The sequence below is a fragment of the Pithys albifrons genome, chromosome 7 (assembly GCF_047495875.1).
Source record: "Pithys albifrons albifrons isolate INPA30051 chromosome 7, PitAlb_v1, whole genome shotgun sequence".
Classification (NCBI taxonomy): domain Eukaryota; kingdom Metazoa; phylum Chordata; class Aves; order Passeriformes; family Thamnophilidae; genus Pithys; species Pithys albifrons.
The window spans coordinates 60,900,697-60,914,354 of record NC_092464.1 but is presented as its reverse complement, the minus strand read 5'-3'; the positions used below and the strand labels follow the sequence as shown (position 1 = coordinate 60,914,354).

Here is a 13,658-nt window from a genome sequence, read left to right as displayed (position 1 = left end):
GGAATTAAGGGATTTGGGATGGAATTAAATAATCCTTATGTGAAATTAAGGGGATTTCTGTGGAACCTTCAGGATTTGGGATGAAATACTTGGGATTGTAAGAGGGATTAAGGTATTTTTGAGTGGAGGTCAGAGATTTGGGGTGGAATTAGGGATATGTTGGGTAGAAATAAGGAAATTTTTCACGTAGTTAAGAAGATTTGAGGTGGAAATAAAGAGAATTGAGAAATTTTAGGTGAAATTAAAGTAATTTTTGGTGAAATTTATGGGATTGGGGAGGTTATAGATGGAATTAAGGGAACTTTGGGCAAAAATAATGGAGATCTTCAGGAAAATTAAGTGGATTTGGGGGTAAATGAGAGGAGTTTTATGTGGAATTAATAGAATTTTGGGTGGAAGACACGGGAGATCTGGGGCAAAATCAGCAGGACTTTGATGGATTTATAGAGATATGAGTTGGAATTAAAGCAACTTGGAGTAGAACCATTGTGGTATGAGGTGAAAATCAGGGTATCTTTTGGTGGAATTAAAGGGATTTTGAGGGTAATTATGGGATTTTGAGTGGAATCCTGGGGATTTGGGGTAAAATTGGGGGAATTTGAGGTGAAAGTCCGAGGAGTGTGTTTGTTTTCAATGGTGAAATTTATGAGTTTCAGATTGCAGCAAAAATAGAGGAAAAATCCCTCTTGCCTGTGTCCAGCCAGTTCTCAGAGCAAAGCAGGTCCCAGCTGACTGATGAGAGACATGATGGGGCTGGGGAGGTGTGGAGCAAGGTTGTCCCCACTGTCAGACCTCAAGGGATCGATCTCCAATTAGTCCAAACCTTTCAGGAGGGAACCTTGGTCAACATCAATCAGAGAATGCTGCAATCACCTCTTCTCTAAAAAGAAAAGTAATTATCCATATCATTTAAAATAGAAATACACTTTGTTAGAAGCTCTTTGAAATCTTTCTTCAAAACTGTAGTAGGGAAATTACTTAATTAACTTTCCTTGATTAGAGGACAAACTCAGAAAGAGCCATGATCTGTTAGGACTTGCTTTATCTTAACAAGCCCCCTGGTGCATTTGGTGCTGAGCCCTTGAGCCTCAGGACCTGAGAGGAGATTGCACAAACCTTTCCATAAGTCAAAGCCAGAAGAAAATCACAAAGTATCTCAAAGCACTAATGGGTCCCACTGAGGGCCATTCCCAATACAGGCTCTTCACTGACTGGTAGGAGGAGATAATTGGAAGCCTTGATTGAACAAACCTCTCATAGACTCAGTTTCAAAAGGAAAGGGAAAGTATCTTAATAAATGTTGAGTCCCTTGAAGCATTAACAAGCCTCACTGTGGGCTGTTGCTGACAAAGCCTCTCAAGGGACTAATTAAAGCAGATCATTGCAGGCCGTGATTTCACAAACCTCTCACAGACTGGGTGTCAAAAAGAAATACTTCAATAAGCTTTGAGTACCTTGAAGCATTAACAAGCCCCACTGAGTCTTCATACTGATCAAAAATCTCAAGGGGCTTGTTACAGCTGATAATTGGAGGCCTTAATTGAACAAACCTCTCAGAGACTCCAAATCAAAAGCAAAACCAAAGTACTCTGAAAAACCTGAGGTCATCTAAAGGTTTAAAGAGGCCCCAAGGGCCATTCCTGACAAAGCCTCCCCAGGGACTCATCCCAGCAGATCCTTGGAGGCCACGACTGCAGGGAGGCAAAGGCTCTGGGCAGCAGCTCAGGTGCTAAGCAAAGACTGGCTTGGCTGGAGGCAGCAGAAAGGCCCAGCCCTGACCCCCAGCCCGGGGAAGGCACATCCTGTCCCTCACACCTTGCTCAGGGCTCTGCTGGGGGCACTGGCATGGGGGGTGATGCTGAGGGCAGGACAAGGGGTGACAGTGCCCAGCCTTCCTGGGGCTGTGCCAGGAGGCCACGAGGTCCCAGAGCCTCAGCACAGCAGGTCTGCTCACAGCCCTTGGTGGCACAGACGATGCTGTGCCTGAGGGGACAAAGAATTGGGATCTCTTGGACTTCTGGCGCAGTCACTTGATGTCCCTCTGTGAAGGAACAAACCACCTCTCAGAGTTGGGTGACAAACCAGTGCTGGGAATGGTCATTGGGAGGGGCTGGTCTGTGATGAGTGTCCTGGGGCACCTTGAGCAGAGTGTCCAGAAAACAAGGCCAGTCTGGGCCAGACACAATGGAGGGCTTTTCCCACTTGTCCCCTCCTAAACTCACCTCAGCCTCTAACACAGACAGCTCCTGACATCCCCCTGCCACTCCAGAGATCCAGAGGGTTCTGCACTCCTGTGCCCTGATGCCATCAGTGTGCACTGGGCACCAGTGTCTACTAAAGCTTTACACCTCTGTGGATCTGCTGTGCCAGGCCATCGAATCCACACAGTGCAGTGTGCCTGGTCAGCCCTTTCCTCCTCCTGGCCAAAGGCAGGGACCCTCTATTCCTGTTCCTGGCCAGAGTATTCACTGTCTGACCTCTGTGATACCAGACCAGAAGTCCCGTTACCAGGATCAAGAGTTGATTTTAGTCCTTTTATGCCTGGGAGATTTCTGATTGCCTTCTTGTGTCCCTGCAGCAACTCCATGGACATCCTTCTTGGCTGACCCCTTCTCCGCAGCTCTCTTCCCTCTCAGTTCACCTCCATGGGCTCCCAGCTCAAAGGTGGGTTCACCATCCCACTTCCTCATGTCTCCCTCTGGCCATGCAGAAAGAACCAGAGATCACCACGTGGCCTGTGCTTGGGGCTCCCTTTCCCTCTTGTTGGGGCAGGAGAGGACTGATCTCCTGGGCTGCCCCTGAGAGCTGAGCTGCTGGGCCATGGGGATGAGGAAGTGCCCAGAGTTTCTTCTACATTTCAGAGCCAGGAGGATGCCATCTCCTGGTGTATCCCTTTGGGGGGAATACAATGCCATCAGGCTGTTGGAACGTGATCCAGGAGTGCTTTGAACCTCCTCATGGCCACTGTGCAAGGAACATCCTCTGAGTCTTTAGGGGTGTTTTCACTTTTTAGGTCACTATAGATGACTTCCAGCGCAGGTAATTCCCTCAAGTACTGGATACCTTTGTTTCCAGAGCTCCACTTTCCTTGGGAGTTCACGACATCTTCCGGAAATGGATCTCTTGCCCTCACGCTTGAGAAGAGTCATCTCCAGAGACTGTAAATTTCTCCTTCTTTTCCAATTCCTCTTTCAATTTCCTAATCTCTAGCAAAGGAATCTCAACTTTTGGCCTTCATGACCTTGCAACTGCTCACTATCAGCCCCACTATCCCAGCATAGAAGTAGCCAGATGGAAATCCACTCACCTGGCTGGCAGCTGAACTCCTTTCACAAGTTTGAAAGTTTTGTTGAGTTCAGGGACCAGGTAACTTTGGTTTCCTGTTTTCATTTGTGTCACTCCTTTCAATTTCTTTGTTGAAAGATTGGCTTCTTGATCTGCCCCTCCCCTCCTGATTCTCTTTATCTTGTCCTGCCCTCAGCATCCTCCCTCATGCGAATACCCCCAGCAGAGCCCTGAGCAAGGTGTGAGGGACAGGATGTGCCTTCCCCGGACTGGGGGTCAGGGCTGGGCCTTTCTGCTGCCTCCAGCCAAGCCAGGCTTTGCTCAGCACCTGAGCTGCTGCCCAGAGCCTTTGCCTCCCTGCAGCTGTTGCCTCCAAGGATCTGCTGGGACAAGTCCCTGGAGAGGCTTTGTCAGGAATGGCCCTTTGGTGGGGCTTGTTAATGCTCCAAGGGACTGCAGGTTTTTCCAGATGCTTTGGGTTTTCCTTCCCACACCGAGTGCCTGAGAGGTTTGTTCAGTCATGGCCTCCAATGATCTCTTGAGGGTCACAGGACTGGGAGGGAGCAGGGCCAGGACAGCTGAGCCCAACTGGCCCAAGGGATGTTCCCTTTGATGCAGGGCTGTGCTCAGGGTGCTAATGGGGGGTTGGTCAGGAAGGGCTGATCTGTGTCTGGGCTGGGCTGGGCATTGGGCACTGAGTGGTGAGCAATGGAGCAATGGTGTTGTGCACCTCATGTGGGGTTTATTTACTTACTGCTATTGTTGTCATGGGTAGCAGTAGTGTGTGTTCACTGAGGGTTACACGGAACACTCACTGGATCTGTTTCCCTGTGCCTGCTGTAGCCCCTGCAGTTACAGGGCTCTGTTTGCTGCTTCACAGAAAGATTTAGAGTACAATCTCTGGGTGACATGACCCTGGACAGGTCTGTGCTCACAGACCTCCATTTATTGCTGATCCTTGGCACACACTGGGCCTGCAGGTCCCCTGTGTTCTCCTGGCAGCTCCCAACTTGGTTCACTTAAATATTCACCTGCAGCCAGCTCTGTCACATTCTCTATAGCAATGAGAGTTTAAAAATGATGACTTGCCATCTCCAAGCTCACTGGCCATGAACAAGTAGTACTTGAAGCAGATCTGAGTCTGTTGAAGACCTCACTGGAACCCTGATCTCATCACAATGATCCCCTGAAGAACAAGGAAACAAGGAGCCTCTATAGAGTCTATCCCTTGGCATGTTCTTGAGAGTGACTTTGCAAAAAGCCCTAAGGCTGCATGTCCTGAGCTAAGGAGAAGCCCTTTCCTGATGGAGCTGCTGTTGTGGAGTCCAGCTGTGTCCCAGCAGTGCCCATGGCCTGTCCCTGCCTGTGAGCCCAGGATGGACATGCAGCAGGTCTGTGTCCCAGCTGGCAGAGGATCAAGGCCTTAGTCCAGCCCAGGGGCTCTGCAGGAGAGTGTACAAGTGGAAAGAGAGCAGGTCAGCAAAGGCCCAGTGCTGGTGCTCCCTGGCAGTGCTGCTGTGCTGGGACTCTTTGCCCTTCTCTGCACACGTGGAACTGATGAGTAGGTGCCTGAAAGGAAAAATCCAATGATCTCCAATGATCTCCTCAGACACACAAGGCTAATGCAAGAGAGTTTATTTTATTTAAATATAGAGATAGCACAATTACTCAATTAAAGATTAAAAGAGTTGCATTAATAAATGAGACAGTGATTTAGATGACAAGATGAATAAAACTATTTAATTGAGCACAACATTATAGCAAAAAGGCCCCACTGACCACAAAGAAAAAACTGGAAAAGCAAACTGAGCCTGGCATGAGTTTTATTCTGAACACCGTACAGAAGAAAACTGGCAGGTTCTTGCTACTGAGCAGCATCCAGTCATCATTTTTCTCAGGACATCCTTGAGCTCCTTGTTCCTCAGGCTGTAGATGAGGGGGTTCAGTACTGGAGGAACCACTGCATAAAGAACTGACAGTGCCAGATCGAGGGATGGGGAGGAGATGGAGGGAGGCTTGAGGTAGGCAAACATGACAGTGCTTACAAACAGGGAGACCACAGCCAGGTGAGGGAGGCACGTGGAAAAGGCTTTGTGCCGTCCCTGCTCAGAGGGAATCCTCAGCACAGCCCTGAAGATCTGCACATAGGAGAAAACTATGAAAATGAAACAACCAAGTCCTAAAAAGACACTAACCACAATAAAGCCAACTTCCCTGAGGCAGGAATGTGAGCAGGAGAGCTTGAGGATCTGAGGGATTTCACAGAAGAACTGGTCCAGGGCATTGCCCTGGCACAGGGGCAGGGAAAATGTATTGACTGTGTGCAGCAGAGAGTAGAGAAAACCACTGGCCCAGGCAGCTGCTGCCATGTGGGCACAAGCTCTGCTGCCCAGGAGGGTCCCGTAGTGCAGGGGTTTGCAGATGGCAACGTAGCGGTCGTAGCACATGATGGTAAGGAGGGAAAACTCTGCTGTCATGAAGAAGACAAAGAAAAAGAGCTGTGCAGCACATCCCGTGTAGGAGACGGCTGTGGTGTCCCAGAGGGAGTTGTGCATGGCTTTGGGGACAGTGGTGAGGATGCAGCCCAGGTCTGTGAGGGACAGGTTGAGCAGGAAGAAGTGCATGGGGGTGTGCAGGTGGTGGTTGCAGGCTACGGCGCTGATGATGAGGCCGTTGCCCAAAAGGGCAGCCAGGGAGATGCCCAGGAAGAGCCACAAGTGCAGGAGCTGCAGCTGCCGCGTGTCTGCCAATGGCAGGAGGAGGAACTGGCTGATGGGGCTGCTGTTGGACATGTGTTGTTTCTTAGCACAGGGTCTGTTCAAAAAAGGAAAATACAGGGAGTATTAAGGGCAGAGCTCTCTGAAAAAAACAGTGTGTTTTTAGCTAAAATAAGTGTGTGAAATATTACCAAATGCTCTGCCAATGAGTCAGTGCTCCTCTACTGCATTGGAATATGCAAATTTTTTATTACAGCTCTGGCATTCAAAAGGAACATCAGATTTAACCCACATTTAATGCAAAAGTTCCATCTCTGCACACATCTGGTGAAGGTTCTGTCCCACTGGAGAAATCCTCATTTTCATGGCCCAGCACACAGTGCCCAGCTGCAGGGAAGGGCCCCCAGAGCTGCCTGAATGCCCCCTGTCCCAGGGATCCCTTAGTGGCACTTTCCCCCCACTCCCTGCCCAGGGCACTGCTGCCTGGAGCTGTCCCTGCCAGCAGCTGCTTCCCTGTGCCCAGGGCTGGGCCCTGGCAGTGCTCCCAGAGACCATCCCAGCCCTGGGTGCTCAGCTCTGCCCTGCAAAGCCCTCCCAGCACAGAGCACTGCCCAGGGGCACCTCTGCCTCTACAGGCTCTGATGGCAATGCAGAACAACACTGAGGAGGCTGGAAAAGCAACACTGATGCTGCCTGTGAGCCACTCTGTGGTCGTGTCTGATGGACCCTGGTTTCTTCACCTCTAGAAGCAAAAGCTTACAGGTTTCAGAGTCTCCTACTGGGCTCAGAGATGAATTTCTGTCTCAGTTAATACCCTGACAATCCAGAAGACGGTACTGAAAGAAAAGGAGTATTCCCCATCCTTAAGGTATCCCTCCTCATGCTCTATTTCATGAAAATATCCTTGGGAAGTTTTCTGTATTGATCTGGAGTTGTAAGGAGCTCTTATGTCTGTAGCTCACTTTTGACAGGAGAAGGACCTTCCTCTTCTCTACTAGGGGCTGCTCCTTCCCCACAGCACTTCTCCCCAGCCCTGTGAGCAGCTCCCCAGGCCGGCTGAGAGCTGACCCTGGCAGGCAGCAGAGTCCCTGCCCTGGGCACAGCACCCTGGGCTGCAGGACCCTGCTCTGCCCCACAGCCCTGGGCACACCTGGCTGCACCCCCCAGCTCCACAGCTATTCCAAAGTGTCCCCCACAGCCCCCTCCTCACACATCCCATCAGCTGGGGCTGGGACAGCTTTAGGAGATGCCTCCAGGAGCTGCCCCTACATTGCCCTGCACCCACAGACTCACCGTGTCCAGCACTGCAAAGATTTCTCCTCCATGAGCTCTGAGTCATCCTCCCAATGCTGAGCCCCTTTAAGCTCTGTCTGTGCCCTGCTGGTGTCCCTGAGCTGCCCTGGCAGTGCCCTGAGCCCTGCTGGGCTGTGCACAGGAGCTGCTCCTGGGCAGAGCTGTCTCTCTGCAGCGCTGCCCGCTTGCCAGGAGCTCCCTGTGTGCCAGGAGCCCGGCCCAGCTCAGCAGCACAGCAACAGCCCAGGGCATTTAATGGCCCTCGGGGGGGTTTGTGTTGTTTACATCAGACTCAGTCCATCAGAGTAACTTCAAACAACTTCTCAAGAAGTCAAAGTGAGAGTGAAACTCTGAAGTTTCTTGTAGTGCTAATGGGTCCAATTAAGAGACAAGACTGAGAAAGTGTCCCCAGATTCCAGGCAGAGCAGAAAACTGCAGACAGTGGTGACAATTATGAAGAAGCAAGGAAAGGTGTCTCTCATGCTTAGGAAATCTCTATATGTTTCCTTATTCCAAAGGGCCAAGCCCTGACACCCAGCCCCTGGATAGACATATCCAGTCCCTTACTCATTCTCACATCTTATCCTGGGGCACTGGGATGTGGATGTGCAATGCCAAGGGCAGGACAATGGGCTGGCACCTCCCAGGCTGCTGAGCAGGGACAAGGAGGCAATGAGGCCCAAGGGCTGCAAGGCTCACTTGTCTCCTCATGCCATCAGGGGCACACACAGCAGCCATGGCCAAAGGCCTGCACAACTTGGCTCTCTTGGGGTCTTTCAGCTTCTGCACATCCCTGTCTCCTCTCCAGCCCAGGCTGTCCTATGGTGTCCATGCCCTGCCCCTTTCCCTGCAGGCTGTCGGCATCCCCCGGTTGCCCCACCTCGCTGGCCCCTTCCTGCACTGACATCTCTCCCTCCTCCCTGGCTCTGCCTTGGAACACAATGTCTTGTGCTGGCCCAGACCCCTTCTTGGTGATGCTTTGTATCAGAGCACTTGTCTTGGAGGGAAACTCCTTTCTGCATATGTCCAGTATAGACCTTCCCAGATGCCATTGGTGACATTATTTCTTTCTCATTCTATATCTGACTACAAAAAGAAAAGCTCCACCATCTCTGACACCACCACTGGGACACTGTGGAACCTCATGGAATGAACGGCCCAGTGTGACACTGCAGAGTCTTATTGATACAATGGATTCATTGTCACTCTGGAACTTTACTGCACTGACGTCTCTCCCTCCTCCTTGGCTCTTCTTGAGAGATAAAGCCATGGGCTAATTCAGACTTCTTGGTGTTGTGTTGCACCAAAGCACTGCTCTTGGAGGGAAATTCCTTTCTCCTCATGTCCAACCTGGACCTCCCCAGCTGCCCTTGGTGACATTAATTCTTTCTCATGCTGTTTCTCACTACAAAGAAAAGCTCCACCATCTCTAGGGGAGAGCACTTCAAGCACTCTCAGCCTTCTCCTGTGCTCTACTCAGTCTCCACACCACTGAGCCCAGGGCTTTCAGTCCTTATATATTGGTCATGTGCTTGAGACCTCCAAATGCCTTCATGGGCCCTCTCTGGTCCCTCTCCAAGGTGTTTAGCCATGAAAATGCAGTGCCCCTTGTCCAGGAAAGACAGACTGACACACTCTGCCAAAGGTTGTATTGGCAGAACAAGGCACAGTAACTGCAACTCAGCAAGCGGAGATTTACATTGGATGTCAGGAAGAAATATTTTCTGATTAAGGGAGCAGGAACCTGGAGCAGGTTGCCCACTAAGTGGAAACCTCATCCCTGGAGGTGTCCAAGGTGAGGAACTTTGTGCAGCCTGAACTGGTGGAAGGATTCCCTCGTTAATGGGCAGGAAGTTGGACTGGAGGCTCCTTTAGGTCTCTTTCAACCCAAACTGTTTCATCATTCTTTCATTCCTGTATCTCCAATTCCTTCTCCACAGGGCTGCAAACACCTACGGACACCTTGTCAGCATTTTTATGTGACCTAATCCCCAAAACTTCATAAATGTGAAAGAACTGCCATTTTAGGGACATGAATTTTCAGGTTTTTAGAGGAATCATTCAAAACTAAAAAGTTACATGGGAACTAATAGAGATTTAAAACATCCCAGCATAAAAGGCTCTCCAAGTGGTCAATGGCAGAGCTTCCCAGAATGACCCTGATCTGAGGTTGGCCATTTCTGTCTCAGAGTCTGAGAGTCATGATGGGCAACCAGAAAGTGCATTTGGGGACTGTGCAAGACTTGCCATGGGACATTTAGGAAAAAAAAAAATGGATTGGAAATGGTGGGGGGAACACTGCTGTCCATGGTGCAACAAGCATAAGAAAACAGAGACAAAAAGATGATGGAAGAGCTAATTATGTGTAAGCAAGTGATTGCTAAGTGTCTTTCTCTGGCCTTGCCCTGCAACTGATCCCACAGCCTGTCCTGTTTTCCCAATCTCTCCATTGTCAAGACCTTTCTGGGTCATGGGATCTCTGTGCTCTGGCTATGGAGGGAGATCCAAGTGCCAATCACTGGAGTGGGAGCCACAAATCATCAGGTCTTGTGTTCTTTGAGGCCAAGACACTGGTGAGACTGGTGTGTGTGCACAGAACACTGGTGGGTGTGTGGGTGGGTGTAACCACCAGTGACCATCAAACCAGAGCAACCAGGGAGTTGCAGAGGCCTGGGAGCCCCTGTCTGAGATCATTCCCCGGGAGGGATCCACATTGTCTGGGTGACTCTGCAGCTCTACATCTTGTCCTGACATGGCAGAGCACACAAACAGCCCATCCTTGTGTCCCTTTCCCCACTGACTGTGCTTTGGTTTGGCCCAGAAACCTCCTGAGGTCCCTTCCAGGATGAGTCCCTGTGCATTTCCCTTCCCCATGGACCATCCCTTCCTGATGCAGCATCTGTGGGGCAGCAGAGCTGGGTCAGTGCAGGGCCAGGGCTGGCTGTGACAGGGGCCAGGAAGCCACTGCCAGGAGGTGACAGGAAGGACAGTTTGCAAAGAAAGAATTAGATATGGGGACTGTTTTTGAGGGAGGGAAAGCTTGGCTGGAGCTGGCATGTGAAGAGAATGAAAGACAAAGGGTCTTGAGGGAAACAGGGAATGCTCAGCCTGGAGATGAGGAAAAGGTTTTTCCCCAGTTTCAGGGCCAGTGCAGAGCAGGGTGGCCACAAGCCCAGGCTGCCTTCCTGTGACAGAGCTGCCCCCAGAATCAGAACCCGAGGGGCTCTCCCACCTGCCCCACTCCTTCACCTCCCCCAGATGGAATTTCTGTTGTGTGGGTTCCCTGATGTGCTGGATGACCTCACAATGCTCCCTGGCCAGAATGTCTCCTGAGGGCCACCCAGGCTGCTGCAGTGGAAGTGACCTCACAGCCATCACATTTCAGCCATATCTCCTTGGCCCGAGTCTCCCCTTCCCTCTGCCCCTGTCTGGTCTCTGCTCAGATTGTAGGAAATGATATAACTTTTCTAATTTCATAATGGTTTTAATTAGCCTTTTAATGAACTGCTTGAATTAAAGACAAGTTGTGTGTTGGGCCTTAAATCTCTTTCAGCCAGCACTCAGCAGAATTTAACCCACCACTGTGAGAACACAGCTTGGGAAAAGTACTAATTCTCTAAGTTTTGTTAAGTGAACCTTGATAGGCTTTGATGAACAAAGCCTGGGATAGAAAGATGTACTGTTGATGTTGGACATCTGGAATGCAGAATTCATGGACCATAAGGACATTTGCAGAAACCAGTAGATAAAGAAGATGGCTAACAAGGACTTAGTAGATGTGATGGAAAGTCCCAAACAGGAGAAAAAGACTAAAAATATGGACTAATTAGCACAGAGAGGGAGAAGTCCATAACAAATAGAAGATAAAAATTAATTCAATATTATTTCAAAATTAGTTCAATAAAATTATGTCATTTAGAACCAATGAACATTGATTTCTTTGTGATGCATTGGTGTCTGTGTGAAAGGATTTCTGTTGGACACACACACAGAGAATGGGAATAAAGTGATGCCTTCCTTTCTAACACCAAACATGCAGTGTTAGGGGGTTTTATTACCCCAATCATTTCAGAGGGGTTTGGCAACAGCATGGGCAGGTTTTGATTAATATCTTGTCTCCAAGTTGCTGGGGCCCAATTGCTTCCCCATGAGGCTCCTGTAGCAGAAGTGGCTTTGCAGAGCCCAGCAAGAAAGAACACCCTTAACCAGCAGCTCTGCAGTGCTGCCCACCAGGCTGGGCTGGCAAGGGAGGGCTCCTGGCCATGGACTGGCAGGACCTGCTGCTGCCAAGATGCATTTGGGGTTTCAGGCTCTCCCTGGCAGAGGTGCCACCAAGTCACTCTGCAGTTGTGCCCGTGGCCTCCAATGTGCTGGGGCTGGCCTGGGACTTTTCCTGCCGTGGGATGTGCCCTGGTCCTGGCACAGGAAAGGCAGTTCCTCCCCCAGCAATCTGCTCCTTCTGCATGTCAGGCCCCCACTCACTGCCCCTCACTCTGCTCAGTGTTTGCCTTGGCTTGTGGCTGCATTGATTAGATCTGCTTGAGTGTTCTGAGGCACAACCCAACACCTACTGCCTTCTGCACCCACAGCATAAGAAATGTCATTTTCTATGGGGCTGGATCTTATGGGTCTTTGCATTACTGTCTTTAATTTCCACTTTTTGAAAATTACCTTTTCCCCAGTCGGGTCAAGATGTTGGGCTCTTTCAGTTGCCTGAAGTAACTCAGAATCATAGAGTGTCCTGAGTTTCAGGGACCTTCAAAGATCATCTAGATCCAACCTCTGTGACATGAACAGGGGCACCTTGCACTAGACCGGGTTGCCCAAGAGCTCTGCCCAGCCTGGCCTTGAACACTCCAGCAATGGGGCATCCACAGCTTCTCTGGGAAACCTGTGCTAGCACCCTCAGAGGGAAAAATTTCTTCCTAGTACCTTATCTAAACCTTCTGATTCAGTCATTCCCCTTTTTCCTGTCACTCCAGGCCCTGGTAAATAGTCTCTCTCCATCTTCTATTTTGTTCTTTAAGGTACTGGAAGGCCACAGTTAGGCCACCCCAAAGGTTCCCTTCTCCCAGCCGAAAAATCCCAGCTCTCCCAGCCTTCCCTCATGGCACAGCTGCTCCATCCCTCTGATCATCTTGGTGCCTCCTCTGGACTCGCTCCACCAGCTCCATGTCCTTGCTGTGCTGGGACCCCAGAGCTGGAGGCAGGTGGGTTCTCACCTGAGAGGGCAGAATCCCCCTCCCCTGCTGCCCAGGCTGCTTTGGAGACACCCAGGACACCACTGGTCACCACTTGCCTTGGTGATCAAAGATCCAGTAACACATCCCCCCTGGAAAGGTCTCCTATTACCTGGGTCAGGAAGTTTTCCCCCATTCATTCCAGGAGTATCCCTTGACTTTTCCAGGTGTGTGCTGAACTGTCCCTTGACTGTGCCAGGTGCTCCTGTATGATAAAGGTGGGGACAATCCTGACCATAACAGGTGGGGATCACAGGAGAATCACCCACTCTCTGAAAGCCTTGGAACATTCCCTACCTTAGTCATATGTAGAACAAGTTGGACAACTCCCAAACATTTTGGAATCTCCAGTAATTACTGACATGAGGATGGAAATTCAGCAGAGAACTAAAGCCAGTCACCCTGTGACCCCACAAACAGAGGTCCTGAGGGAGGTCCCTGGAGCTCCCCAGCACCTCCCTCTCAGTGGGCACCTCTGGGAGCCTCTCGGAGCTCGGGAACCCTCAAGTTTGCAACACTCCAAAGAGCGTCGCTGATGCCCAGGACAATTCTGATCCCCCCTCAACAAACACACCCCTCCAGGTGCCCCCCTTGTCTCTTGGGAAACACAAAGGGATGGGATGGGAGTGTTTCACTGATAACCAGGAGAATTGTGGATGGGCACCTTTACACACACAGATATTGATGTGTCCAAACATCTCTGCCTGCCTGTGTGTGTGTGAATTGAGTGTGGTGTGAATGTTATTGCAAATTTATAATTAATTCACTGTTAGAATTGCTAATCAATGCTATTTATTCACTTGATAACTCTTCAAGTGGTCAGTGATTAAGTACTACTAATTTCTTTTGCTCCCTTTTGTATCCAAATCCTTTGCACCCTGATCCTCTTCCATCCCATGTCTCTGTATAAAGCATTTTCTTTCACTAAAAAAAAATATCTTTTTGTGAAGTCCACTTTGAAATTTCCTCCTTAGCAAAACTACAAAACAACTCCAATTAGTGCAAGTCTTAAAGACTTGAAAACAATTAAAGAAATAGAAATAAACTGTTTTTCTGTGTTTTAGTAAGCCCCACTGTGTATTTGGAGATGAGTCCACGATCCTCAAGTAGTGAGACAAAATTT

The 13,658-nt window shown here is 49.8% G+C and overlaps 1 protein-coding gene across 1 annotated transcript; it reads right to left on the bottom strand.

Moving 5' to 3' along the window:
* Positions 1–5,108: 5,108 nt before the first annotated feature.
* LOC139674700 (olfactory receptor 14C36-like) lies at positions 5,109–6,077 on the bottom strand. Its single transcript, XM_071561305.1, has one exon. The coding sequence runs from the start codon at positions 6,075–6,077 to the stop codon at positions 5,109–5,111; it is 969 nt and encodes a 322-aa protein (XP_071417406.1).
* Between the last annotated feature and the right edge of the window lie 7,581 nt (positions 6,078–13,658).